This window comes from Peromyscus leucopus, chromosome 4 (assembly GCF_004664715.2).
Source record: "Peromyscus leucopus breed LL Stock chromosome 4, UCI_PerLeu_2.1, whole genome shotgun sequence".
NCBI lineage: Eukaryota > Metazoa > Chordata > Mammalia > Rodentia > Cricetidae > Peromyscus > Peromyscus leucopus.
The window spans coordinates 46,205,450-46,233,440 of record NC_051066.1 but is presented as its reverse complement, the minus strand read 5'-3'; the positions used below and the strand labels follow the sequence as shown (position 1 = coordinate 46,233,440).

At 42.3% G+C, this 27,991-nt stretch overlaps 1 protein-coding gene across 1 annotated transcript in view; it reads left to right on the top strand.

The window, feature by feature from the left end:
- Nucleotides 1–27,991, top strand: part of Lrp2 (LDL receptor related protein 2) — a 162,068-nt gene that overhangs the window by 75,294 nt on the left and 58,783 nt on the right. Inside the window, 23 exon segments of the mRNA XM_028882005.2 lie at nucleotides 87–203; nucleotides 1,341–1,718; nucleotides 2,763–3,011; nucleotides 4,064–4,275; nucleotides 5,099–5,283; nucleotides 5,926–6,154; nucleotides 6,825–7,002; nucleotides 8,149–8,277; nucleotides 10,223–10,306; nucleotides 10,309–10,388; nucleotides 10,989–11,129; nucleotides 13,783–13,892; nucleotides 14,328–14,505; nucleotides 16,609–16,822; nucleotides 17,618–17,857; nucleotides 19,370–19,558; nucleotides 22,499–23,419; nucleotides 23,541–23,706; nucleotides 24,087–24,245; nucleotides 24,746–25,035; nucleotides 25,761–25,964; nucleotides 26,618–26,860; nucleotides 27,232–27,357. Coding sequence (XP_028737838.1) covers nucleotides 87–203; nucleotides 1,341–1,718; nucleotides 2,763–3,011; nucleotides 4,064–4,275; nucleotides 5,099–5,283; nucleotides 5,926–6,154; nucleotides 6,825–7,002; nucleotides 8,149–8,277; nucleotides 10,223–10,306; nucleotides 10,309–10,388; nucleotides 10,989–11,129; nucleotides 13,783–13,892; nucleotides 14,328–14,505; nucleotides 16,609–16,822; nucleotides 17,618–17,857; nucleotides 19,370–19,558; nucleotides 22,499–23,419; nucleotides 23,541–23,706; nucleotides 24,087–24,245; nucleotides 24,746–25,035; nucleotides 25,761–25,964; nucleotides 26,618–26,860; nucleotides 27,232–27,357 — 5,022 coding nt within the window.

The following is a 27,991-nucleotide window of genomic DNA, read 5'->3' as shown; positions in this document are numbered from 1 at the left end:
GTAAGTGGATGGCTTCCCTTTTTTCTTACTGTGTGGTGCTTAGTTTATCTTGGAGTTACTGTCAAACACTTCTCTTTCCTTTTTAGTGTTAAACTGCACAAGTTCTCAGTTCAAATGTGCTGATGGGAGCGCTTGTATTAACAGCAGATATCGATGTGATGGGGTGTATGATTGCAAGGACAATTCTGACGAGGCTGGCTGTCGTAAGTACTACATACACAGTGTATTTCAGACACAGGGATCCTTTATTTTAGTACTGGATATTACTGTATAGTTTTCCTTTTAAACTCATACTGACTGGGGGAAGATGTAAAGCACAAAATGTTCATGAGATATTGACATGCAATACTATTACATGGGTAGTATTACCATATAATGAGCTGTAGTGATGTAGCTAATGTTATATAAATGAATACTTCAAATAGTTAATTCATTAGTTATTTTTTCATATTCCAAGGACATCCACCAATGTGGTTTTTAAAATTACTTTTGTTTGTGTGCTTGTGCATATTTGCACACACATACGTGGGTGCACATGCCACAATACACACACACACACACACACACACACACACACACACACACACACACACGTGTGTAAGCCAGAGGATAACTTGTGATAGTTCTCTTTTTCCACTATATAAATCAGCCTCATCTGAAAGCAGTTTCATTCAACTCTCAATTGGGAAGCCAAATCATGGCATAGAAATTCAGGAAGAGATTATAATGGGTCCAATGTAATTAAAGCCAGGCAGATAGTCTTAGAAATGACATAGTCAAACTTCTATCCCTGTATATAAAGAAGATTGCATACAAGTCGATGGACCCTGTTCTTTTTATATGCAGAGATTAGGGACCTATTGATAACATGATTGTTTTTCTGTCCACTGTTTGTGTGTAATGGATTTTATTTGTAAAAAAAATCTTCAAACATTCTAGGACAGACAAGGCTACACAGAAAAACACTGTCTCAAACAAAACAAAACAAAACAACAAAACTTCAAACATTTGCTCGGACAGTGGCATGTTAGACAATCCCAGGGAATCAGAAGGAAGGGTGTAAACTTATTGGTAGAAGGAAAAGAAGTCCAAGAAGTAGGTCTGACTTGTACTTTTATGCAAGAGTGTATCCTGTGCATAGTTTGCCATTGGATCCACTAATCTCCCCCGCATAAATAGTTCTATGTACTACAATGTACGGAAACATTTGATATCATTTTAGCCTTTAGTATTGGTTCTGTCTAAATCTACAGTTTGTCCAGAATACTTTCCTCTGAATCTATATGACAAAAGGGATCCCAATCCCAACTGTGTCATACACGTGCCTTTGTTCCCCCTAGCAACCAGGCCTCCTGGTATGTGCCACCCAGATGAGTTTCAGTGCCAAGGGGATGGTACCTGCATCCCCAACACCTGGGAGTGTGACAGACATTCAGATTGCATCGACGGATCTGATGAGCACAACGGCTGTGTTCCCAAGACCTGCTCTCCGTCTCAGTTCCTTTGTGACAATGGAAATTGCATCTACAAATCGTGGATCTGTGATGGGGACAATGACTGCAGGGACATGAGTGACGAGAAGGACTGCCCCACCCCACCTTTTCAATGTCCCTTTTGGCAGTGGCAGTGCCCGGGCTCCAGCTCCTGTGTCAGCCTGAGTGTCCTGTGTGATGGCAACTTCGATTGCCCGAATGGGACCGATGAGTCCCCGCTTTGCAGTAAGTTTCCTGACCACATGTCCCTGCCATAAATTCATTCTGAGCAGCAGTCTGCTGTCACCCAGCACTGTCAGTGTCCCCACGGGGATTTTAGTTCCTCGCTGACTTCATATCCCTGTAGGAGTAAAGATAATTAAATTCCAATAAATCATGACTGCATAATACTTCTCCTTTGCACTTTTATATCTGTGTTTTCCTTTCTTTTTATGTCATTGTTTAGAAAAATGAGACTAAATGAGGACAATAACATCGTCAGATTAAATGTAGCTCTCTTAGCAATGTGTTCATGAACTTTTCTAACTTGAAGATTTTCTCATTTTAACCCGGACTTGTCATATAACAACCCAAATCTGGGGACTTGTGTTTGCTGTGATTAAAATGCTCTGATTGGCATGTGATCCTAATGACTGTCCCTTCTCTTTCCTCTTTAATTAACGCTCACTGTCAGATGACCTACAGCAAGGTATGGCTGTGAAATATTTTAGACGCTCACCGTTTCACATGTTCATGTGGATGCTGAAGTTGTACTAACTGCTGTGCCTTCCTCTTCTAGTGCATGTCCTGTGTTATGACTCTACCTATAAGTTGTGGTGCTCATGGAAATAGAGGGTATTTTCATATCAAGGCATATGACCTAACTTTGGGCAGGTTTAGCCATTGCTGTGTTGGCCCTAAGAGTAAGGAATGATGGTGTGTTAGCAAATCTGTGTCCTCTCCACTTGAACTCTCCAGCTTTTTCTGTGCAACATTTGAGACCTATTGTTCCATTTCTAGTTAGGGTGGGGAATTCCGGAGGAAGCAAGTTAGATTTCTCTTTATCGATGCTAGTTTCAGTCAGCTGTATTTAACGAGGTTCTCTCACAGCACTAAGTACTGGAGGGTGGTTGTAGAGACCAGTTCCCATGGATAATACATCCGCAGGCAATTCAGAGAAGAAACGAAACAGATTATCTAAGAGAATGTGGCTCTTAACTCTCATTAAAGTTGGCACGGGACGGCATCACAGTGTGTCTGACTTTCCCCCTGTGACTCTCTTTATATTAGATCAAGACAGCTGCTCACATTTGAATGGTGGTTGCACTCATCAGTGCATCCAAGGGCCCTTTGGAGCTACATGCACATGTCCATCAGGATACCAACTTGCCAATGACACTAAGACCTGTGAAGACATAAATGAATGCGATAGTCCAGGCTTTTGCAGCCAGCACTGTGTCAACATGAGAGGTTCCTTCCGGTGCGCTTGTGATCCGGAATATACATTGGAAAGCGATGGGCGGAGCTGCAAAGTCACAGGTAATCATTCAGCTTAAACGTGAACTAACGCCAGGAAATCTAATAGCCTCTCTCGGAGTGTAAGCATTTGGCAAGGTTGACCAGCGGTCAGCCTGACTAGTCTCCTAGTCTCCTGACAGCTTGCTTATTTTAATAACGTCTTTTGACCTGTATGAAAGTGAATATACTAGATATTGGAATATTGATCCAGCTGCTTTCAAGTTGATTCAACAGAGGAGGATTTGAAAATTCTTTTATGGTAGGGCCCAGTGGCGTATGTCTGCTATTCCAACACTCGGGAGTTAGAATCAGGTCAGCCTGGGCTTCATAGTGAGTTCAAGGCAAACCTGAACTACATGAGACTCTGCTTCAAAAATGCCAATGTAAGAATGGGAACCTTTCTTTTGAGAAGCCTGGATGAGAGTGGCCCAAGGAACAGATTCTTAGTAGCATGAAGTTTCCATCCAAGATCCAATAAGTCTTTTCCTTCGAAAGCAGGCTAGGAAAACAACTTTCCTTTTAAGGATGTAGATACATCGTTGTCATAGATCAGAACTCAGTCTTTTGGTCACTGCGGCTTCAGTGGAGGCAGACACCTATCGCAGTTTGAGTAGCCGTAGGCCAACCTAAATGTGGTGTGATACATTACTAAAAAGACAAGCGGTGAAGGAATATTAGTCTGCAGGTAGAACTCTCTGTTACAACTACATGAATCAAGCCTATGATCAAACTAAGGTAGATAGCCAAGTACAACAGCAAAAACAGCCCAAGAATGACTGTGAGTACAGCTCACTCCAGACTGATACTCAGATGCCCACTGCAAAGCAAAGCTATTTCAGAATGCAACTATTTTGTAAGGTCCCCTGACCTAGCTTGGCTTCTGATGAGATATCAGGGGTGTCTAGGATGGTATGGCTGCAGACAACTAAGAGGTTAGGAATGAAGTGATTAATTCTTTTCTCGTACTCCCCCATTTCTCCAGTTTAGTATCAACCATTGCAAGTTGAAGAGACCCTTTGATTGTATTTTCCTTTCAGTTCCTTGACAGTCTCTTTTTTCTCTTTCCTCCACAGCATCCGAAAATCTGATGTTAGTTGTAGCAAGCCGTGACAAGATCATTGTGGACAATATCACTGCCCACACGCACAACATCTATTCACTGGTCCAGGATGTCTCTTTCGTGGTCGCCCTTGATTTTGATTCAGTCACCGGTCGCGTCCTTTGGTCTGACTTACAGCAAGGCAAAACCTGGAGTGTCTTTCAAAATGGAACAGACCAGAGAGCAGTAAGTGCTCTTCTATAGCCCTTCTATAATATCTACTGCTCCTCACCAAGAGAAGGTCCTTGCCTCCCTTGTCCTGGGCCGCGCACCATGTTCAAGAGGTCTGGATATTCCTAACTAACTACAGCGCTGTGGGTCTGCTTTCCCGGCCTCTGTCTGATTCTGAATTCTGTGCCGTGTGTGTAGATCTTTGTGGAAGAGAGTAAAGTCCAAGAGTAAAGAAGTTGCTTCGCTGAGCTGTAATTGAGTGGAAACTTTGCACCTCCTCTCCCTCAGCTGGTTTGATTAATCTTTTTGTTTGATGTGTCTGAATTTATGGCACGTGTGTGGTTGCCAGTGGAGTCTTCTGTAAGAGCAGCCAGTGCTCTCCGTTTCTGAACCAGCTGAGTTTGTTTCTTGATTCCTGACAGTCACAATTTCTTTAGTGAACGCCGTGTGTATACACATTGGTAGAGCTCTTAGTGAGTGCAGAAGCTTTTAAAATCAAAATGAAACCACCCACTAATACAAGTATCTTGCATTATTTAAGGCTATGAATGCCTTGTAATTAACCCTGAAAACGCTACAGTTGGCTTACTGGTTAGCTACATTGGGAGACGAATTGTTCTAATCCCAACATGCTAGATTCCTTATTCTAGACTTTCATATAGTTTCTGTGTTTGTCTCCATTTATGCTAATATTCACTCTTTATTCTTTTGTCTATAGGTACATGCCAGTGGTCTCTCTGTGATGGAAATGGTCACAGTAGATTGGATAGACTTTCATATAGTTTCTGTGTTTGTCTCCATTTATGCTAATACTCACCCTTTATTCTTTTGTCTGTAGATACATGAAAGTGGTCTCTCTGTGACGGAAACGGTCGCAGTAGATTGGATAGGTCGCAATCTTTACTGGACGGACTATGCTCTGGAAACAATTGAAGTTTCTAAAATTGATGGAAGCCACAGGACAGTACTGATTAGCAAAAATGTCTCCAATCCTAGGGGACTCGCATTAGATCCCAGAACAGGGTAAGAAAGACATCTTAGTAGCTGTGCAATTAAGGCATGCAGTAATGTCCTGTAGATGGGCCACTTAGCTATGATTTTGATACCACAAACTGGCTGTTTCTGCCTGAAGTTCATGTTATTTTCTAGAGTTGTATGAATGAGAAAGAGACATTGCCTTGATGGAAGAAAGAGGCAGGAAGAAATTCTATATTTTATGTAGATTCTGAGTTAGCGTGTTTTTTATAGGATGATGAGTTATTACATATCAGTGAAGTTTTTTTTTTTTTTTTTTTTTTTTTTTTTTTTTTTTTTTTTTTTTTTTGGTTTTTCGAGACAGGGTTTCTCTGTGTAGCTTTGCGCCTTTCCTGGGACTCACTTGGTAGCCCAGGCTGGCCTCGAACTCACAGAGATCCGCCTGGCTCTGCCTCCCGAGTGCTGGGATTAAAGGCGTGCGCCACCACCGCCCGGCATCAGTGAAGTTTATAATGAATCTCTGAAGATGGAGAAAGCAATTCACTACTTAAAACTGTAGTGGGATAAACAGAAAAGGACTGTTTGTGAATTGGTGGCATCATGGCATTTCCATGTCATTATGTTTTGTTTTATGCACATTATAAAAATACCTAGAGGGCATGTGGCTGTAATCTTTCCTTTCTTTCACAGTAACCATCTAATGTTCTGGTCTGACTGGGGCCGTCACCCTCGAATTGAGCGAGCCAGCATGGACGGTACCATGCGTACAGTCATTGTCCAGGACAAGATCTACTGGCCCACTGGTTTAAGTATTGACTACCCCAACCGACTCATCTACTTCATGGATGCCTACCTTGACTACATTGAATTTTGTGATTATGATGGGCACAATCGAAGGCAGGTCATTGCTAGTGATTTGGTAAGTTTGCAATAACGTTCAAATTCATACCACAGTAGAAATCATTATCAAGAGAATTGAGAACAAATATACACAATGAGAATAAACAAAAACAAACAAACAAACAAAACCAGACCGGGAGCAACGATAGTGAGGTATAAACCACCTTCTGTTCCTAACAAGAAAATATTTTTATCTTACTCAGTTAGATTGTACCATGTACAGGAAAAGATTAATAGACAATGTGACTTAAGTAAGTGTTCTGTGGATGCTAGTCTTTAGCTTATATATCTTTAAAAACCAGGGTTTAGGAAGAATGAATAAACTAGATTTATATTTCTCAATGAAACCAGAGTCTGTTATGTGTTTAAACGCTTTTTTTTTTAATTGAATGAATACTGTTTAAGTTTTACAAGTTGGCCAATGCAGAAAAATATGTACTTTACCAAAGAACTATCACAGTTTAGTGCCCCTGATTTGAGAAGTCCCACGAGGAGCCTTCCAGCCACTGGGTAATAGATGCTGGGTAATATGTGCCTACGATGTACCAGAGATAGGCCTGAAACAATTTTAAAAATGAGCGCAGAGTGACATTCCTAGAGTCGATACTTGTATTTGCTACTTCCTGGTGTCTTTTTAAAATCTCCTTTCCATTTCTGGGTGAGGTCTCATAGTCTAGTTCTGCTTCCAGATTCTCCACCATCCTCATGCCCTGACTCTGTTTGAAGACACCGTGTACTGGACTGACCGTGGGACTCGGCGCGTTATGCAGGCCAACAAGTGGCATGGGGGGAACCAGTCCGTTGTCATGTACAGCGTTCATCAGCCTCTTGGGATTATTGCCATTCATCCTTCAAGGCAACCATCTTGTAAGTGAAGACTCCTGAAACAGCTTGCCTGGGAATAGCATGGTCGTATCTTCTTCTGGACATGCTAAGTGCATGGGCAATACATTTTCTTTTCTTGGACTGCAGTAGTACTCCATGCTTTTTCCTTGCCCTTGCATCGTTCTGGCTTTTATTTAATGCTGGAAAAGTAGGTGACAATAGCATATATCCTCACCATGTCATTTTATTCAGCTATTAGCTACTACCTCTGTGACCTTGTTCAGCTGCTGATTGTTGGGACTCATTGTGATACCATCTCCTTGTAGGTGTCTGCTATGGCCACCCGGTGTCACCTTCATGCATGGGGTGTGGGTGGACAGAGGATGTAAGACTTGGCCTTGGTGGTGATCTTTCTGTTGGGAGGGAGAACACTTAACCTTCCCATAATCCCTTTCTCCTCAAGTCTCTCCAGTGGTGTCTCGCACTGAGTCTGACCCTGTTTCCTCTGTGGCTTACATTCACCACGCTGGACTACATGATGGTCTAGTGGCACACCAGGCGAGTTCTCAGCTCTGAGCTTTTGTACTTCTTTGCACTGTCTTGAACCTCTGTCTTCTGTCTCTGACAGAATTCACTGCCCTGTGTCATTTAGGGTTTTCTGCTCAAATGTCACTTTCTAGGAGAAGCTGTTCTTAACCGCTCTACCTGAGATAACCATCCCTAGTTCTCTCACATTCTGAAAATACCACCCACCACATGAATTAATGTAGGTCGATTTCCTTTCTCGATTGTATACTTCAGTGTGTTTGGGACCTTCCTTGCAGATGCTTATATGTGTTGTGAGGGAAAGAATAGATTCATTATGTAGCATGCCATATGTAGAAGAAACAGGATCTAGAAACATCCTGTGAGAACTAGCACTTACAAAGATGCGGGAAAACTGATCTTGGATATTGCTGAGTAAACATCAAGGTCACAAGGATTTTAGGTCTGGCAAGGAGACTTATATTTACATTATGGGTTCTAGATAGCTCAGTGACTGGTTATACTTGGTTACATAGACTGAGTTAACCCGTGAAAGCCATTCTTTTCTCTGGTGCCTCTTGGCAAAGGTAACTGCAAGCACCCTGTGTAGTGTGGCGCAGACAATTTTCCATTCATACATGCATTCTTTTCTTTCTCCCACAGCCCCAAATCCATGTGCCTCTGCTTCCTGCAGTCACCTTTGCCTGCTTTCCGCACAGGACCCTAGACATTATTCTTGTGTTTGTCCTTCTGGATGGAACCTCGCTGACGATTCTGTCAACTGCGTGAGAGGTAAGTGTGCTCTGATGACCAAGCCTGTTATAGTTGGTGCTGGGTTGTGAAAACCCACACCCCAGTTCTAACTGTTCAGTAGGTCTCCTGTGGGGTGACTCAGTTGAGCATCTTAGTTGTTATACAGGATGTGTCTACGGTGCTACTGTTACCTGTGCATGTGCCTGAACAACCTTTAACCTCATGTTTTCTTACACCTGACTGTTCTGATAATGGAGTTCTCAAATTCTGTATTTAAAACAGAAAATTTTGATTTGTGTGTATAGCTTGCACATTTTCAGGCCCACTGCTTCGTTTCTTTATTCTCATGACAATAAATAGTTAATGGTAAGTCATCTGTCCTGGGTCTTATGACTCCAGTATTGTTAATATTATTATTATCTGATACCTCAGAAATAAGTGCTGTCTCTGTGAGGAATATTACAAGTGGCTATTTGAGCAATTTAATCTTAGTTATCTTAGTGGGTTGATTGAAGGGTATGTGGAGTATTATGTCAAGTGCTCTGAAGAATGCAAAGGGAAAGAGAAATGATTTCTTCAAGAATGTGTACATACATATAATTCTCAAATCATCTTCAGAAATTTGAAAAGTTACTCTGAGTCTGTTCATTTCTCACTGTAAAGGAGTGAATATATTTGGAAACTGATGCAAGTTGCTAGAGATAGGCTGAAACTAGATGGTTAGTTACAACGTATTTCTTAATTAAAAGTCCAAATCTCTAGGGGCACTGGGTTTTCAAATGGAAAATACATGACAGATTCAGGACATTTTTTTTAGTGTTTCCAGGTTACAGTGTTTGCAAATGAGGTCCTCAGGTTGAAGCCCCATCCAGTTAGGTGACATTGTGCAGTGATACTTTATGAAGTTTTAATTATTGGCAACACTTACAAAGGGATTGGTATTTTGCTACTTTTCCTTAGAGATTTAATTATATTACTAATCCTTGTTGACACTGTTTAATTTAGTGCGTCCTTGAGTCTTTCAGAGAAGATTAATCTGGGCATAGATATTTTAGATACAAGGCATTCCTTCACCAGACAAAGATTGTCTTCTGCTCATTGGGGACTATCTGATGATGACGCCATATAGTACCACTTGTCATTTCACAAATAATTCCGCTTGTGTTTTTTCCCATGGGATGGCTTGGGAAGTGGTCTCTAATATCCCCTTGGTTTATGAAATGTAGCCTGACTGCCAATATATGCCCATGAAGAAAGTCACACATTCCCCCCCAATAATGACTTAGTAATATTTGCCTTCTGTAGTGTTCACTAAGCCTGAGATGCCATGGTAGGTGCCTCCCTTATACTGTACATGATACACAGATCTAGAAAACACGTTTAAAGCATGTGGAAGGTGGGCTGGAGTCGGTACTCAGGGGTCGGGTGGTAGGGGTGATACTTGCCTGTGTGGGGCCCTGGGTTTAATCTCAATACTGCACAAGTGAAAACCAAACCAACTGAGCATCAGTAAACCAACTACAGCTATTTATTTGGGCAATTCTTTCATTCCAGGCTTTCAATCAAGCTCTAGATACACCATAGTGAGAAAATTAAAACACAATAGTAATTGTGCCGCTTTGTGAATTAGAATCTAATAAGGAAGGCACATCTTAACCACATGGTATCTGATAGGCCTGAGACAAGTTACTATTCACCAAGTTAATCTCTGACCTCTCCACCTTCCCTGCGTATTGACTCACAGTCATTTATTGTTAAGGTTGTCTGTGGGTAGAGAGTAAAGAACTTTCTGAGACAAATCCTGATAGTTTGTCAGTGCGAGTACGGAGATAATGAGGACTATGTACTGGGGAGTATCCAGGCCATGTCATGTGTGGAGTGGGAGGGCCCCTGTGGGCGGCCTATGGTTACTCAGGACACATCTGCTCTGTGTTGTGGTTAATGCTGCCATGCTTGTGGTTCCACAAAACTGCTGTTTTTACAGGTGACCAACCTTTCTTGATGTCTGTAAGAAACAATGTAATTTTTGGAATCTCCCTTGACCCTGAGGTGAAGAGCAATGACGCCATGGTCCCATAGCGGGGATACATAATGGTTTTGATGTTGACTTTGATGACTCAGAGCAATTTATCTATTGGGTTGAGAACCCGGTAAGTTTTGGATACATCCAATGTATATGGTCATTATTTAAATAAAAGTTCCCTCAGGGATTCCAGGAAGGCGTTTAATGGAGGTCCTGGGGGCCTTGGGTCAGAATCCTTGCTTCTCCAGTTTCTCCAGCATCTTTTGTTCGAGACTCTTTTCTTCCTTCCTTCCTTCCTTCCTTCCTTCCTTCCTTCCTTCCTTCCTTCCTTCCTTCCTTCCTTCCTTCCTCCTTCCCTCCCTCCCTCCCTCCTCCTCCTCTTCCTCTTCCTCCTCCTCCTCCTCCTTTTCCATTCATAGAAGCAATCTGCCAGAATGGGGAAAGAGCCAGGAGAAAGAAAGAAGGCCGAAGAGACCTCTGTGATTGTTGTCTGTCTCGTTGACTTCTGAGCCAATTTTATGTGCTTTTAATTTTTTTATTTCTAAGACTGTACAGTGAGCTTTTCTTTGCCTGAAAGGTCAGATACTCAACTTGGCTTACCGCTTTCAACAACTGAGAGACATAGAGAGAACTGGCAGCTGACGGCAGCTGTAGTCAGGAGAGGAGGACTGTGCACAGGCCTGTGCCCTGCCTCAGGTCAGCTCATCTCCCTTGTCTTTCTTCCCAGGGTCAAATGCACAGAGTGAAGACTGATGGCAGCAACAGAACCGTGTTTGCTCCTCTGTCTGGCCTGGGCTTCTCTTTTGGCCTGGCCTTAGACTGGATATCAAGAAATATTTATTATACTTCCTCAAGTCGGTCCATTGAGGTAATGCTGCTTCCATTATAATGTAGGTACAAACATTGTTTTCAGGTTCATGTGGAATATATTCTTAGGCATGGTGGCTTAGTCCTTTAATTCTAGTACTGGGGAGGTTTGGGCAGGAGGATTCCCATGATTTCAAGGCCAGCTTGGGCTATAGAGTGAGATCTTGTTTCAAGCCCAGACTAAAAGACCAAAAACACCTACAAAATAAAACAGCAAATATTGCTACAAAATATACCAGCAAATCCAAGGGAAATAAAAACCACCTTATAAAAATAAATTAATAGAACATTCTATTACTCCATTCTGTTTCCTACAAATTATCAATTCTATTGTGTCCCTATAAAGGATATCGGTTAATTTACAACAAACTAAGAAAGCTAATTAAAATCATAGAAGAAATACTTTATCAGTTTTCAGCCAAGTTTATTGCTACCTCTGTTCTCAGGTAAGAATCACACTCTGGCTCCAATTTTTCTAACAGTGAAAGACACAAGAGAAACTTGATTCTAATTTCTCTCCTCTTTGAGATAAGTACTCTTTATATCTCAGTTCCCAGAAGACATTCAAGATGCAGGGTAGGCTTGAAATTACATGGAGTAAGTCTGTGGCACCAATATCAGTTTCCTCCACTCTGGGAAAAGGACAAGGTGTGTTAATTCATGCTAATTTTGAATGCCTTGTGGGGGGGGAGGTAGTCAATAGATCTTATAGCTGACACACAGCTGGTTAGTTGATTGCTCTTTGGTGAGGGTCACGTCGGCAGCTTGGTAGAGTCCACAGTGGAACAGCACTTCATAGCTTACTGGTGCACGATGACCTGAGGGCTAGTGAGTCACAATGAGTGAGAAATTTGTAATATGCACAAATGCCAATCAAAGCAAATAGATGTGAGGGGATCCTGAAGGCCCAACACTACTCCAGAAATGACTGGCTTTAATGTTAGGAATAATAATACAGACCTTTCTAAAGCCCATTTGACAGTTGAAGAAGGTACTTTTCCTAATCCAAAGCTCATCAAAATGTGATGTGCTGCTGAGAATCCCAAGCCCAATCCTGAGGCCTTCAGAAAAAAAGTGGTGATGAATGCCTTGGTTTAACATTTCCAAAGGTACTGAGGAGGTCTCCAGCAGCAACAGGTAAAACAAACAGCCTGTTGGGGAGCCCCCGAGTGTGCATACTTGTGTAACAATCAACATAGTCACTTGAGCTGCAGAAATCCTAGTTTGTAATTGAGCCTCCAGGTCAGTATGATATACAGTGGGGAGAATCCAACTCAGCGTCCAGATATTGGTCAATGTTTTCTGTGGATCTTGTTTGATCCTGGATATTCAAAGATGATGGAAGATTATTTTTTCCTTCTAAGTAGCTTACACACAAACCAATAATTTCCCTCCCGTGTGTTGAGAGCAGCGAATGTAGAGGGCTTTGCGTGCTAGTGGGAGAGGCAGAAGAGAGCTTGTTAGTGGTTATTTGAACTGAGCCTTGAAAGATGACCAATGCCTATTTCTAGAAAAATATAACAGTATAAAAAAGGCAGAAGGATTAAAAACCCTGTAATAAAAAAACAAACAAAAGTTAAAACTAAATACGTATTATGAATGTTAACCTCCAGCCATGAACTGCTTGTCCTTGGACAAATGACTTGGCCTCGCTAAAGCTCATACTGATTAAGTAAAAATGTTTCATGGTGCTGAGTTGCAAATTATCACTGTATTCAAAATGGGATGAGCCATCCACCGGTTTGTATTGGTTAATCTTTTAGGAGACAGAAATGTAAAGTTCTTCCTGATGAATATAAAGAACGTAGGTGTAACGCTGGCTTAGATGTAGTGTTCCAGTGTCTCACTTCATTCCATCTTGAAAATAGGAGGTGCTGTCGAAGAACTTGCTTTCCACTAGGGGTAGCTGTGTGCCTATTTCTGGAAAAGATGTGTAGCTTAAAAATGAAGCCTGCAGGTGGCTGTGTGAGGGAATTTGAAGTAGACTAGAAGTCATGAAGGGACTTAACGTGACCCAAGGAGGTCCTAGGAGATTGTAATAGAAAAAGGTGACTTGAAATGAGAAAGATTATTGTAGTTCAAGCAGGAATTAGAAATGCCAGACAGGGCGCAGAATGAGGGGAAAAGGTAGTGTGTGTGTGTGTGTGTGTGTGTGTGTGTGTGTGTGTGTGTGTGAAAGAGAGGCACACACAGACATAATCTATTTGCATGTAGTAGCAATTTTCCAGACAAACCTTAAATGTATAGCAACAGGCAGTGCTTTATTCATCAATTGGGAAGTGTTTCGTCTGTATATGTGTTAGTACAGCGCACTGAAGCAATGTCCCTGGAGGCCTTAAGATGTCAGATCTCTCTGGAACTAGAATTACAGGCACTTGTGAGCCAAAATGTGGGTGCTGGGTACTTAAACCAGGGATCTTTGGAAGAGCAGCCACTGATCTATCTCTCCAGCCCTGATTGTACTTTGTAAGTTCTCATTTCTTCTGAGATTATTCCTCCCAGCCCCAGGAGGAAAGAGGAAGTTGAAATAGAGGGAAACACAATTAAAGATTATGGGCATCTCATGCCATCTTTGGCCATGCTTTAGTTTTGTGTCCCTCTGTCTTTGTGTCTGGGAAAGAAATTCAGTTCTGATACATGCTCTTGGACTGCAGGTGATAACACTCCGGGGAGAGACGAGGTATGGGAAAACACTGATCGCCAACGATGGCACCTCTCTTGGCGTTGGTTTCCCAGTTGGCATAGCTGTTGATCCTGTTCGTGGGTGAGTGATAGATACCAAGTCGCACATGTGTTCCTGTCCTCACAGTCCTTATCAATGCCCTGGTCTGAGGAAGTGCCCTGTTGGCATTTCATACTGTAGAATATGTGACATTTGAACAATGTAGATCCAAGTGAAAAGGAGCTTTTCAATTGTGTTGACTGTGAAGGATATACTTAATGCTCCACATGCAGGAATTTTAGGAATTAAACATCATGCAAGCCTGTGCAATACATTCTGACCTAATAGACCTTAGAGGCTGAGTAGATGGAAAATTCTACCATCCTGTCTTCAGTACTATTTTAAGTCTTCAGTGCTATTCAAAATGGCGTGCAGAGCTCTAGAGACACTGACGGAACACTGGTTAAATGCTCCTATATTGTATTGCCCTTGTGTATTTTCTATTTCATGAAACCCTCATGCTTTTCATGGTTGTAGAAAACTGTATTGGTCAGACCAGGGGACGGACAGTGGGGTGCCTGCCAAGATCGCAAGTGCTGACATGGATGGATCATCTTTAAAGATTCTCTTCACTGGGAACCTGGAACACCTGGAGGTTGTCACCCTGGACATTCAGGAGCAGAAGCTCTACTGGGCGGTCACCAGCAGAGGCGTGGTATGAGTGGTTTTATGTTTTCACTACCCGTTCACTACCTGTGATTCCGAACGTGCTGGCTAACTCGGCAACTTGAATCAGGTCTAATATTGCCCTTCCTCTCGACAATGCTCTCCTTACTTTAGTTTTGTAGTCCATTTTTATTTTTGTTGTTCACAGTATGTGCAACATTCTCTCCAGAATGATGGTTTTTATTTTTTCCTATAAACCTTTGGTTTCATTAAGGATAAGTAGTCACCACTTGTCATTTCTTACTTGTTCCTTTCTGAGACATGGATTTAATGTTTTAGTGTTGTCAGGCTTTTCTTTGACAAGACTTTAGGTTCTCCCATCACAGAGTAGACACACACACACACACACACACACACACACACACACACACACACACACACACGAGAATAAGCAAGCATCTCAGCTCAGCAGCTAAAGAAATGGCCAGTACACACATGAAGTTTCCTGTACTGATAAACTCTGCAATTAGTGCACTATAACATGGCATTGACGTTTGACCATTGCTGCTAGGCTTCAATAGCTGAGCTCGGCAAAGGAAGCACTCAGAAATAATAGTTGATGAATTAGATTGTATGTAACAATTTTAGACAACTGATGTTGGCTACAATGCCATGCAGTAGGCCTTGCTCTTGATTCCTTTTCTGTTCACCAGATTCTTACTACTAGCTTCATGTTCAGGATGACATTGTTGTTTACTATTGTTACTACTAGATACTGCAGTTCTGAGTATCAAACCTAGGACACTTGCCTGCCCCATACTTTGTCTACCACCAATATGCAGCCTCCGCTCACTCAGTACTTACTCGCAATGATGATACACTTAGAGGATTTAAAAGAAGTGGAGGGGCCAGTGAGGTGGTTCAGTGGGTGAAGGCACTTGCTGGCAAACCTGATGACCTGAGTTTGATCCCTGAGACTCACATGGTAGAAAGACAGCATCAATGCCTGGAAGCCGTGCTCTGACTTAATACAGGTGCTACACATACCCAACCCTTCATACCCGCCCAACAACACAATAAAAACATATAAAACGTAGCAACATGTGTGTAAACACCTTGCATGCTTGGGTGCACCTATGTTATGATTAGGATGTTCTTGTCACGGGGTGAGGCCTCTGCATACAAGTTAGTGCCATCTACACAGGGACTCACCAGCTCCGTCCTCTTCCTGTTCTGCACCCATTCTGTCCTCCGGAATCTGTGAGCTCTATACTCCACCTCTCCTTCCCTCTAAAAAAAAAATAGTGCTCTCTCCTTATTTAATCATCCAAGGTTCTTTCCATCCTTAATTTGCCTTATGTCCAGACTTATTTTTTTCTACCTTCATGATGAGTGAGCTGGCTATCATCCCATTAGTTAATTCTTTTTCATGTTAAAGGTACCCTGTCTTTAAAACTATAGTTACCAAATTTGATGCTTGCCCACTTGAGAGTGCTGGCCTGGAAAGGCAGCTTCAGGACTTGAACTGAGCTTACTCAGCTGCTCTAATCTAGACACCAGCAGCCGGGAGGGTCATGATTTCTTTTTTCAAGGCTTTTGGGGGTTTCTGTCATTTCTGGCATATAACCTTCTGGATTCCCTTGTCTGTGAGGTAGTGGGTAACCCAGATCTCACTGTCTGTCAGAAGCTCCCAGCTGGGTAAAGAGACAGGCTTTTGAACCCAAGTTAAACCAATTACACCCTCCATGCTCCTCAGAAGTGGTCTACTTGATTCTTTCTCCATGGACAAAAGCCATTTATTCACACCATAGCACCATGCTTGGCTCCCATCCAGGACTGGCCTGTAATTCTGGGGGAGATGTCTCCTTATCCGGGTAGATGTTACAGCCAATGTCTGTCAAATACTGCATGGTGGCACATGCTCAGACATTTCTATGCATTCTTAAGCACGGTATGGGTGCTCTGACTATCCCTTGAAGATAAGGATGTTTGCCTGTTTAGCATACTTGTGATGGACCAATTCCGTAACAGCTTTGAGAAATCTATAGAAAGGATAGAATGCCACACAAATACAAGAGACTATAAATGTGAACATGCTCCCTTATTTCATTCGGTAGGAGTCAGTGAAATAACGAGAATTCTAATCCTTTAGATCGAAAGAGGAAATGTGGATGGTACAGAGCGGATGATCCTGGTGCACCACCTGGCCCACCCGTGGGGTCTTGCGGTCCATGGCTCCTTCCTTTATTACTCTGATGAACAGTATGAGGTCATTGAAAGAGTCGACAAGTCCTCTGGGAACAACAAAGTCGTCTTGAGAGACAATGTCCAGAACTTGAGGGGTCTTCGGGTTTACCACCGACGCAGTGAGTACTTGTCTGTCATTCATGGATGTGAGATGCACATGCACACGTTTGCACACTCACACCCTGTCCACATGTAGTGCTTGGCACGTGCACACATCTCACTCACACCCAGAAGAAAACTACGTGACAGTTCAGTGTCAGTGGCTAATCTGGCATAGGCCAGCATCAGCTTCCGAGTAAATTTATTCCCCTTCTTTCCTCCTAAGTTTTAAGTCTGACTTGTATTTTGTAGCATTCATCAGCACATCACCTGCTTTTTATTGTCCATGTTTCTTTTGTAATAGAACCTCTATGAAGGGCACTTTTTTTTTCTGTTTTGTTTACTGCTTTATGCTTAAGATAAATTTTGGGACAGAATTTTTAGTCCTAACAGGAATACCCCAACCCACCAACAAATTAACTTTAACTGAAGAATATTAACTATTCTGTCTCCTCTGTTATTTGTTTTTATTGCATGTGATTTAAAAAGTCTTTTAAATATCCTTGTCTCAGGTTGAAAGGGAAGGAGGAAAAAAGCTAGTCTATAGATTTGTGCCATCTTTAAATTAAGCCTTGCATGCTTCTTAGGGAGGGAAGTGAAGCAAGACACACCCTCCATTTTCTAGCTGCTATGCAGTGCTTCCTGCCAGTATTTTTTGGATCTTCAAACAAATTCCTGCCTTTCAGTATTGATTTTAGTCTGCTAATCTAGCTATTATTATGCATTTATTATTTGTATAATAGTTGGTTGACTCATTAAAAAATGTGCCGGACTGCCAAGTACATAAGGTTACAAACTGATTTGAATTCTTTTAGATACTGCTGACTCTTCCAATGGCTGCAGCAACAACCCACATGTTTGCCAGCAGATCTGCCTGCCCAAACCCGGTGGAATGTCCTCCTGTGCCTGTGCTAGTGGGTTTAAACTCAATCCTGACCATCACTCCTGTTCTCCATATAACTCCTTCATTGTTGTTTCCAAGCTGTCTGCAATTAGAGGCTTTAGCCTGGAGCTATCTGACCACTCAGAGGCCATGGTGCCAGTGGCTGGTCAAGGTATGGACACTCCTAACCAAGTTTGCTTCCAGCTGGTGCCAGCTCCAGTGTGGATTATAAAGCTCAGGTCATCAGAATCTTTGGGAGGGCTGTCAAACTCAGAGCTGAGCCAAGTCCTATGCCAGGAGTTTGCTCACTTAGAATTCTGGATTGTGGCTGGAGAATCTGTGTATCTAATAGAACCAGATTAGAGGGCTATAAAGCATAGCATGGATTTTCATGAAGTATTGCAGAATGGGTGAAAACTATTCTGTATTCCTGCTAATGAGGTGTAGGCTGAAGGTATCCCATTATTTAAAGGAATCCACAAATTTATTAGTACATATTTGATGAAGTGGTGTAAGGAGACTCAGCACTAGTCCCCAATAATCATATTTTTGTGTATTTTTCTTTCATTCTTTTTTTGGAGGCTAAGTCTTACTATGTAGCCCTGGTTGACCTGAAACCTACTACATAGACCAGGCTAGCCTTAGACTCACAGAGATCCACCTGTTTCTGCCTTCTGAGTGCTGGGATTAAAGGCTTGTAACCACCATGCCTGACTTATTTGTGAATATGTACACAAAAACTTGTCTCTTGGATAAGCCAAAATGTGTGGCAGTTTGTGAGAACATGAAGAGTTTTCTAGCACCCTGCCTTCACCCTCTGAGGGCTGGAATTGCAGACAGTCCTTTATACCCACTTTGGCATTTCCATGGGATCTGGGGGTTCTTATATAAACATAGCTATTTTCCTGGCCCTAGTTTGCCAGGAAAAAAATTTTAAATTTGGTAGGTTATACATAATCAGTTATTTGACCCAGTTGACCTGTTTTGACCCTTAGAGCTCTTTTGAATACTCTGCATATTTGCATGATTCCATAGTGTTTGAGTGCTTCATGAGATAAAAGATTTTCCAGCCATTTATTCCTAGGAGGCAGAACTCCTGTTTCGGGAAATGTTACTTAGGAAGTAAGATCTGGGTTCTGTATATGCAGCTGATAACCAAACAGTCTGATCTTGTAGTGGGTGTTGGATTTCAGAGGAAGAGCAGACAGGTGAGGGTGGTGCTCTAGGAACAGGACAGTCTGGGGTGTTGTGTGTCCTAGGTAGGATAGGGAAGCTGCACCCATGAAATCTCAACAATTCTGTAGCCTTGTCAAGACAATGACAGCAGCAGCTGGCATGTCAGTGTGGACAGTGGAGAATCAATCGTGAGCAGGAATGACCACCCCACCACCCCGTAATTGGTTATCCAATCGGTTGTCAGTGCCTATGAGGAACACTCAGCAGGCTCAGCAGCTTGTAGTGTGCATGTATGTACACAAGGAATAACAAAGAAAAAAGTGAAATACACGACAGTAGAGTGAGATCTAGAAAGGGGTGCAGTCATGGGGGACAGGGTGTGATAATGGGGGATGAAATGTTATAATGAAATACATCGGTTTGTATAACTAACGAATGCTAACGAAAGGGTGGAGAGGGGATTTTAAAAGTGTCAGTTCAGTTGGTTGACACACCTTAAATGTTCTAGGACGAAATGTTCTGCACGTGGATGTGGATGTTGCCTCCGGCTTTATTTACTGGTGTGATTTTAGCAGCTCTGTGAGATCCTCTAATGGAATCCGCAGAATCAAACCCGATGGGTCTACTTTTAGCAACATCGTTACCTACGGCATAGGAACAAATGGAATCCGGGGTATTGCCGTGGATTGGGTAGCAGGTATGTGAACTGTGGTTTTCATCACTGTGTCTGAAGTGGTTTTTCTAGACGCTGTATGATCTCATTTAAGACTAGGCTGTGTACTCACTAAATGAAAGAGGAGGTGCTCTAGTTGGCAGATTAATTATGGATGAATCATTTCATTTTCTTCTATTTTTATGCAATTAAGCAGGAAATATTAAATTATGGGACAGTAGTTTTTGTCCTAAGGTTGACAGGAAATGTCTAGATTAGAATTATCTAAAAATCATGAAGAGGAAAGGCATTCATTTACTTTAAAGTCAAGCAATTTAGTTGCAGATTAATTTTTAATTTTTGTGTTCTGTTTATTTTTGATATTGTAATGTGATTACATAATTTCCCCCTTCCCCTGCTACCTCCAAACTCTCTCATATACCTCTCCTTCACATTCATGGCCTCTTTGGTCATTAACTGTAATTGTGTGCACATTCTTGCTCCCGTATTCTATATTCTTTTAAAAAAAATTGATTCTTTGTGGATGTCACATTATGCGTCCTGGTCTTATTCATATCCCTGGCCCTTTATATCTGCCCTCTGCTCTTACAACTTTCCCCTCAAGATAAAATAAAATAAGATTTAAAAGAAAAACAAATGAAAAACAAACAAGGAAGCAAGCAAGCAAACAAACAAACAAAAATCTTAATATGGAGCCGGAAGGTGGTGGCCCATGCCTTTAATCCCAGCACTTAGGAAGCAGAGGCAGGTGGATCTCTGAGTTCGAGGCCAGCCTGGTGTACAAAGCAAGTTCCAGGACAGTCAAAGTTACACAGAGAAACCCTTTCTCAGAAAACCAAACCAACCAACCAAAAAAAAAAAAAAAAAAAATCTTGTTGTGGAAGCCGTAGTGTGACACAGTGAGTCACGCAATAAACCATTTAGTCCATAGATCTTTACTTGCAAGTGTTCATTGGTCTGGTTGGAGGCCTCTGGCTTCTGCGGCACTGTTGATACTGGACCCTCACTGGATCCCCTCTTGGATATCCTGTTGTTGCCCTGTGTCTTGGAGATCCTGCAGCTTTGGATCTGCAGGACCAGTCCCTTCACGTGCTCCAGCAGATCATAGATGAGGTGGATGTTGGGATAGGCCAACTCGGTTCTGGGCCTGGGTGGTATCTGGGTTGGTCAGTCTGCCAGCTCTTCCTCATCTTCACCACTAGGGTGAGCTCTCTAGCACTGCCCCAGTTAGCTCACCCAATCCGGCAGGCAACAATGAGCAGGACCAAGTCTTCTGCTCACCCACATCCCCACCACCAGTGCCAGCTCTACTGTTTTACCCGGGTGAGGTGCAGGGTCTACTCTTGAGTGCTGCATTTGGTGAGGGGTGGCGTCAGCTTTCTTGTTTCACACCCTGAGGGCTGGATCACCTGTGTCTCTCCGGCCCCCATCCCCCCAAAACAGGCTCAGCTCTACAGTGCTGCCCATTGAGGTGCAGGGTCGGATTTCCCGAGTCCTGTAGCTGGTGAAGGGAGTTGCGGATTTTTAATCGCTTCTTTGTTAATGTGTTTCTCTTAGTAATTTATGTGCCCAACTCAGTATTACATTAACTCAGGATTATTACAAATTTGGGGGAGTTCATTTTCAATACAAATGGATACCGTTATATGTTATTGATCTGGATATGGCTTAAATATAAACTTGCATTGTAATATAGTAGCTTAGTTAGGTAAACTTTTACTGGAGTCCTAATTTCTATCCCTGTAAAGTATACTGTTTCTTATGGTAGGGCTAAATAGGGTCGGCACAGCATGGCCAGTGGGACACATGTAGCCATGTTCTGCTTTTGTACAGTTTTACCGTGACAAGCTTATGTCCATTCATTTGGTGTTAAATGCTGCTGTCATCGCACAACAGCAGAGTTGAATGCTTGTGAGGGAAACCCTATATTTTGGCTGGGCGTGTTGGCTTACCCCTGTAATCTTAGTACTTGGGAGAGAAGGCAGGAATATCGAGAGCTGAAGGCATCCCCAGTTACTTAGTTACACAGAGCTCAATGCAAGGCTGAGACACAGGAGGCCCCATTTCAACAAACAAACAAACAAACAAACAAACAACAAAAAAACAAACAGCCAAACTGTATACCCTACAAAGCCCAAAATACTATCTGGCACTATTTGACAACCCTGTATTTAAAGGAGATGAGTACCCAGCATCACCACCAGCACCCCATCTCAAGCAGAGGTACAACGCAAAAACAATGATCAGTTACATATTCCACATTGCACTAATTTCTCTTTATAGATTTTGAGGCAGATTGGGAAACAATATGTTCATAGTAAAAAATAGTCCAATAACTGATTTTTACATGGAATCAGTAATTTAGGATCTAGCATGCTCTACTCATTATACTCCATTCATTTTATAGTACTTCACATGGAGTGGATTTTTTTATTCGATGGCTTTTAGAAAGCCACTGGATAAAAACGTCTACACTAGTTAGGAAGACTTATTAAAGACTACACATTAATCTTGCCTGAAAAGAGATTGGAGAACATGGGTAGCAATCTGAGGTGCTTGTGGCTGTCCTCCTCTGCTTCTTTTACACCATGATAAAGTATATTTAGAGTCTTTGATATGAATGTTAAAGATTCATACTTTAAGTAGAAGAAGGAAAATATACACCTTTTAGTGGGATGTGAGCTGCGGTGCTGCGATGCTGGCTGTGAACTCCAAGATAAGGTAGAAAGAAAGGGAAGGCTTTTGAGGAAAGGAAAATGTTCTCTACATTTTCAAGACTACTCTCTTTAATTTCCAAACATGAATGTTTATTTTTTATAAGCTTACAACTGAGATTTATTGTCTTGGAAAAGATAACACATACTGATCATACCTCAACCTTACATTATTTTATTTGGAAACGAGGTACCCCCTGTTTTTTCTTCTTGGTTTTCCATTCATCAGCGTCCTCTTTATTTTCCATAGGAAATCTTTATTTCACCAATGCCTTTGTATATGAAACACTGGTAGAAGTACTACGGATCAATACTACCTATCGCCGTGTTCTCCTCAAAGTCGCAGTGGATATGCCTAGGCATATTGTTGTTGACCCCAAGAATAGATACCTCTTCTGGGCTGACTATGGGCAGAAACCGAAGATTGAACGCTCTTTTCTTGACTGTACCAATAGAACTGTACTTGTTTCTGAAGGCATTGTCACACCTCGGGGCTTGGCCATGGACCACAGCACTGGCTATATTTATTGGGTTGATGATTCCTTAGATATAATTGCCAGGATTCATCTTGATGGAGGAGAATCTCAAGTGGTTCGTTATGGCAGTCGCTACCCAACTCCTTATGGCATCACTGTCTTTGGAGAGTCTATCATATGGGTTGATAGAAATTTGAAAAAAATCTTCCAAGCTAGCAAGGAACCAGGGAATACAGATCCACCAGTAGTGATAAGAGACAATATCAACCTGCTACGAGATGTGACCATTTTTGATGAGCATGTCCAGCCCCTCTCACCAGCTGAGCTTAACAACAACCCTTGTTTGCAAAGCAATGGCGGCTGTTCCCACTTCTGCTTCGCTCTACCTGAACTGTCGACCCCCAAGTGTGGATGTGCCTTTGGGACTTTGGAAAATGATGGCAAGACCTGTGCTACCTCAAGAACAGATTTCCTCATCTATGCCTTGAACAATTCCTTGAGAAGCTTACACTTCGACCCTGAAGATCATAGCCCACCTTTCCAAGAAATAAATGTCGAGAGAACTGCCATTGCTCTGGATTATGACCACAAATTTAATAGAATCTTCTACACACAAAAGCTAAGCTCTGTCCAGGGCCAGATTTCCTACGTCAGCCTGTATACAGGGATCAGCACCCCAATTGTCCTACTTCCAAGTAAGTGCACACCAGGTGGAATTTACCTTGCCAGACATAAGGAGGTCAGCATACTGAATATTCTCAATGTACTTGGATATTCTAATACCTTCATGTGAGTATATATATGTGTGTCTTCCAGATATAGGGATAGCTGATGGGATTGCCTTTGACTGGATAAATAGAAGAATTTATTACAGTGACTACTCAAACCAGACGATCAATTCTGTGGCCGAAGATGGATCTAAGCGTGCTGTGGTAGCCCGTGTTTCCAAACCAAGAGCGATTGTAGTAGATCCTTGCCGAGGGTATGCCATGGTCTTCTTGATTTATCTGTTTAATTAAGGGTGGAATGGGAACCAGAAATCATTTTATGTAGAGAATAATAATAATCTGAATTTGCACAGAAAGGAATGGAGTACTTCTTTACTCATTTGCCAATTGATGGTTATTGGCAATTAAAGAATGTCAAGTGGAAAGGTCTTTAAAGACTTCCTTGTTGCCGGGCAGTGGTGGTGCTCGCCTTTAATCCCAGCACTCGGGAGGCAGAGGCAGGTGGATCTCTGTGAGTTCGAGGCCAACCTGGGCTACAGAGTGAGTTCTAGGAAAGGTGCAAAGCTACACAGAGAAATCTTGTTTCAAAAAAAATCCTTTCTGTGGATTAATTTTGTCTCTGTTTGTTGACTAGGTACATGTATTGGACTGATTGGGGTACTAACGCCAAAATTGAAAGAGCCACACTGGCAGGAAACTTCCGGGTCCCCATTGTGAACACCAGCCTGGTTTGGCCCAATGGACTCACTTTGGACCTTGAGAGTGACCTTCTTTACTGGGCAGATGCTAGCCTGTAGGTGTCTCTGGATCATGTGGACATTGAAACATAGAGGGAATTACTTAATGTGATGAAAATCTTATTTTATGTTCTAGCATTGTGACTGTTTCTATGAAAACTTGTCTGTATACTAAGACATCTAAATTTGCATCACTAAATGTAACCATAATTATAATGGAATTATTCAATTTCTGACTGATGTTTTGTGTCATTCTAAGTAAATTCCTCAAAGTAATCAAGATCATTAAGGGAAATAAGTCCTTTTATTTCCTTGCTGTGTTTCACAGCAGGCCCCATGCATTATGGGAATCTTTCATGGACTGCTGCTCCTGCTTCTAACGTTAGCCTGGCTCTTCCTAAAGGATACATGTAGTCCAGACTGTGAGAAGCAAATAGGACTTCCTATCACCAGGAAAGAGACACATGTCATGCACCATGTAGTAGTCACTGGAGGCAGCATAAGGAAGTGCCAGGCCATTATGATCCTTTCTCCGTTTTCTTTCTCTTTGTTTCAGGCAGAAGATAGAGCGTAGTACTCTCACCGGCACTAACCGGGAAGTCATCGTGAGCACGACATTTCATGCCTTTGGCTTGACTGTCTATGGCCAGTACATTTACTGGACAGACGTCTACACCAATAAAATCTACCGTGCTAACAAGTACGACGGGTCCGATCTGATTGCAATGACCACTCGTTTGCCCGTCCAGCCTAGGGGTATTTCCACAGTTACCAAAAACCAGCATGCGCAGTGCAGCAATCCTTGTGATCGGTTTAATGGAGGATGCAGCCATATCTGTGCACCAGGTAAAGGGTTGAGCAGGAACATGAGAACTAGCATAGAGTGACAACAATATCAACAACAATGACACAGACACGCGCAAGCCTGCAAGGATATGATTTCCAAGAAGAAAACAAATTGAAATTCTTAATTGAGGGTTATTTATCAAATGGATGGAGAATTATATTCTGAGAAGGTTATGTTGTGGGTTTCTGTTCTCTTGTTTTTTTTTTTTTTCTTCTTTTTTCTGAGACAGGGCCTCTCTGTGTAGCTTTGATGCCTTTCCTGGAACTCACTCTGTAGCCCAGGTTGGCTTTGAACTCACAGAGATCTGCCTGCCTCTGCCTCCCGAGTGCTGGGATTAAAGGTGTGCACCACCACCGCCCAGCTGGATTGGTTTTGTAAGGCAGTCTAAGTGGAATCTTGTTGGAGGGAAAGAAGAGTATTCCTGACTTGAATAGGAATTCTATTAATGTAATTTTTCTGTTTAGGAGACATTATTTATAATTTGATGTTTTAGGGTTAAATATGAGGACAGTATCATGGGACTATGTACTTTCTGATGTTGTCTTTGCAAACTGTTCTCTGAGAATCATTGTGTTTAGACGGACAGCAGTTGTTTTTAATGGAAGAACAGCCCAGAAATGTCGAATAGTTGAAAGGTAGATGGTGTTTCATTTCTGAGATGTAATAAATGCCATTCTGGAAAAGACTAAAAATGGTTCCTCTGCTTTGCCTCCCTCTGCTCCAGGACCGAATGGAGCTGAGTGTCAGTGTCCACACGAAGGCAGCTGGTATCTGGCCAATGACAACAAGCACTGCATTGTGGACACAGGTACCCGGTGCGGCCAATCCCAGTTCACCTGCCTCAATGGGCACTGTATCACTGAGGACTGGAAATGTGATAATGACGATGACTGTGGTGATGGCAGCGACGAGCTGGAGACTGTCTGTGGTAAGCTGCACTCAGTCTTTTCGTGAGGAGCTAAAACGTCATCGTGCAACTGTTTGGTACAAAATCCTTCTGCATATGGGTGGGTTTCCTGTGAGAGGCAGAAACTTTCACTCTGATAATACAGGCTGCATTTCTGTTTAGTTACCTCTGTGTGCATATGAGTAAAGTCATTAAAATCCTGGCATTAACATTTATAGTCTCTGTATGGACTGGAGATATTACCTAGACTCAAAGTCTATCTATAAAACGGAGTGGGCACCAGGGATCTTGTAAGAGAGCAGGCTGTGGGGCACAGCAACATGCCACTAAGGGCACCATCATTTCATTACATTGTTCCTGACTGTCCACAGTTAGTTTTGATGCCAATGGAGTAAGACACAGTGGACTTCCAAGGGGTTTTGAAGTTATGTACATTTCTCCAGCAGTGTGCTTTCGCACGCCTTTCTGTGTTGGAGATACACTTTGGACTATATAAAAAAATGAAGTGCCTTTCATTTCTCACTTAAAATGCTCTATTCATTGAAAATAGGTTGCATCCAGTGTTTTGCATCCAGTCTGCCTCGTAGGCATTTCTGTCCCAGAAGGTAGACAAATTGCACCTCTGGGATGATATGGCAAGATGGTTTCTTCCAGTGTCTTTTCTCCCTCCTCAGCCTTTCACACGTGCCGATCAACGGCCTTCACGTGTGGCAACGGGCGATGTGTTCCCTATCGCTACCGCTGCGATTACTATGACGACTGTGGCGACAACAGCGACGAGGCGGGGTGCCTGTTCAGGAACTGCAACAGCACCACGGAGTTCACTTGCAGCAATGGGAGGTGCATACCTCTCTCTTCTGTCTGCAACGGCATCAACAACTGCAATGATAACGACACCTCGGATGAGAAAAACTGCCGTAAGTGTGTCTTACTCGAGGAGGTGAAAATTTTCCACATTAGTTTCTGAAAAAAAAAAAAAAAGCTAAGTATTTGTTATACCTAACTAAATGATTTAAGAAATGCATCTACCTAATATTTGAATTGTTTGCTTAAATTGATGGATCTGTGTATACCTGCTAGACTCACCTCATGAACATGTTTCTCTGCCACCCCAGAGCCTACTTGGGACTCTGTTTCCACTGTTCACCTGAGCTGTGCCTTTCTGCTCACTTTGAACATGCCTTCCTGGGGTTTGAGCCCTTCCCTGCAGGGGTCTGGTAACATCGACATTGTTTATGATACAGTTGGTAGGTCTGTTCCAAATGTCTATCTGGTTGTCTTTTTAAAGCGCCCCGCACTTGCTCGTCTACACACACAAAGTGCCAGACTACAAATATTTGTGTTCCCCGAGCTTTCCTGTGTGACGGAGACAATGACTGTGGAGATATGAGCGATGAAAACCCCATTTTCTGCAGTGAGTATGATAAAAAACGGCCTCTCAGTGATTTCAGAGGAGCGACCGGACCTCATAGAAATGTAAACAGCTTTGATAGTAAAAACTGAGTTTGGAAGTAGGCAGTTGCTTTAAGATGTGAGAGGAAGGCTATGAGAAGTCTCATGCTTCAAGTCCGTTTCTCTGGAAACCTGTTATAGTGTCCAAGGACTTTTACCTGTAAAGCCCGTGGACAGAATTGTATAGTAAGTTATTTTCTGAACATTATGGTATGATCTCGAGTAACCTAATTTTATTAAAACTATTTCCTCTATGAACAGTGGAGTCTTTGTAAAGCTTAATAACTTTGAGAATATTAGTATCAATATTAGCATAAATTAGCACATTTTAAGGATTTACCAGTTCCTCTGATCCCACCCTGAGGAAACCACAGGCCAACACACAAATCTGCCAGAGCAGTAATCAAGTACAACAGTAGAAGCAGCTGCCCAAATAACCCAGAATTCAGCCTGCAGCATCCCATAGGGATGGGCAGGTTGGAGTTACCGCTTTCCCAATGAATGTTCACTGGCAAATCCATCAGCTATTATGGACCAGGCAGGGGGAACCTTGTATAGAAGAAGGAAAGGACTTCATTTGGGACGAATATTCATTC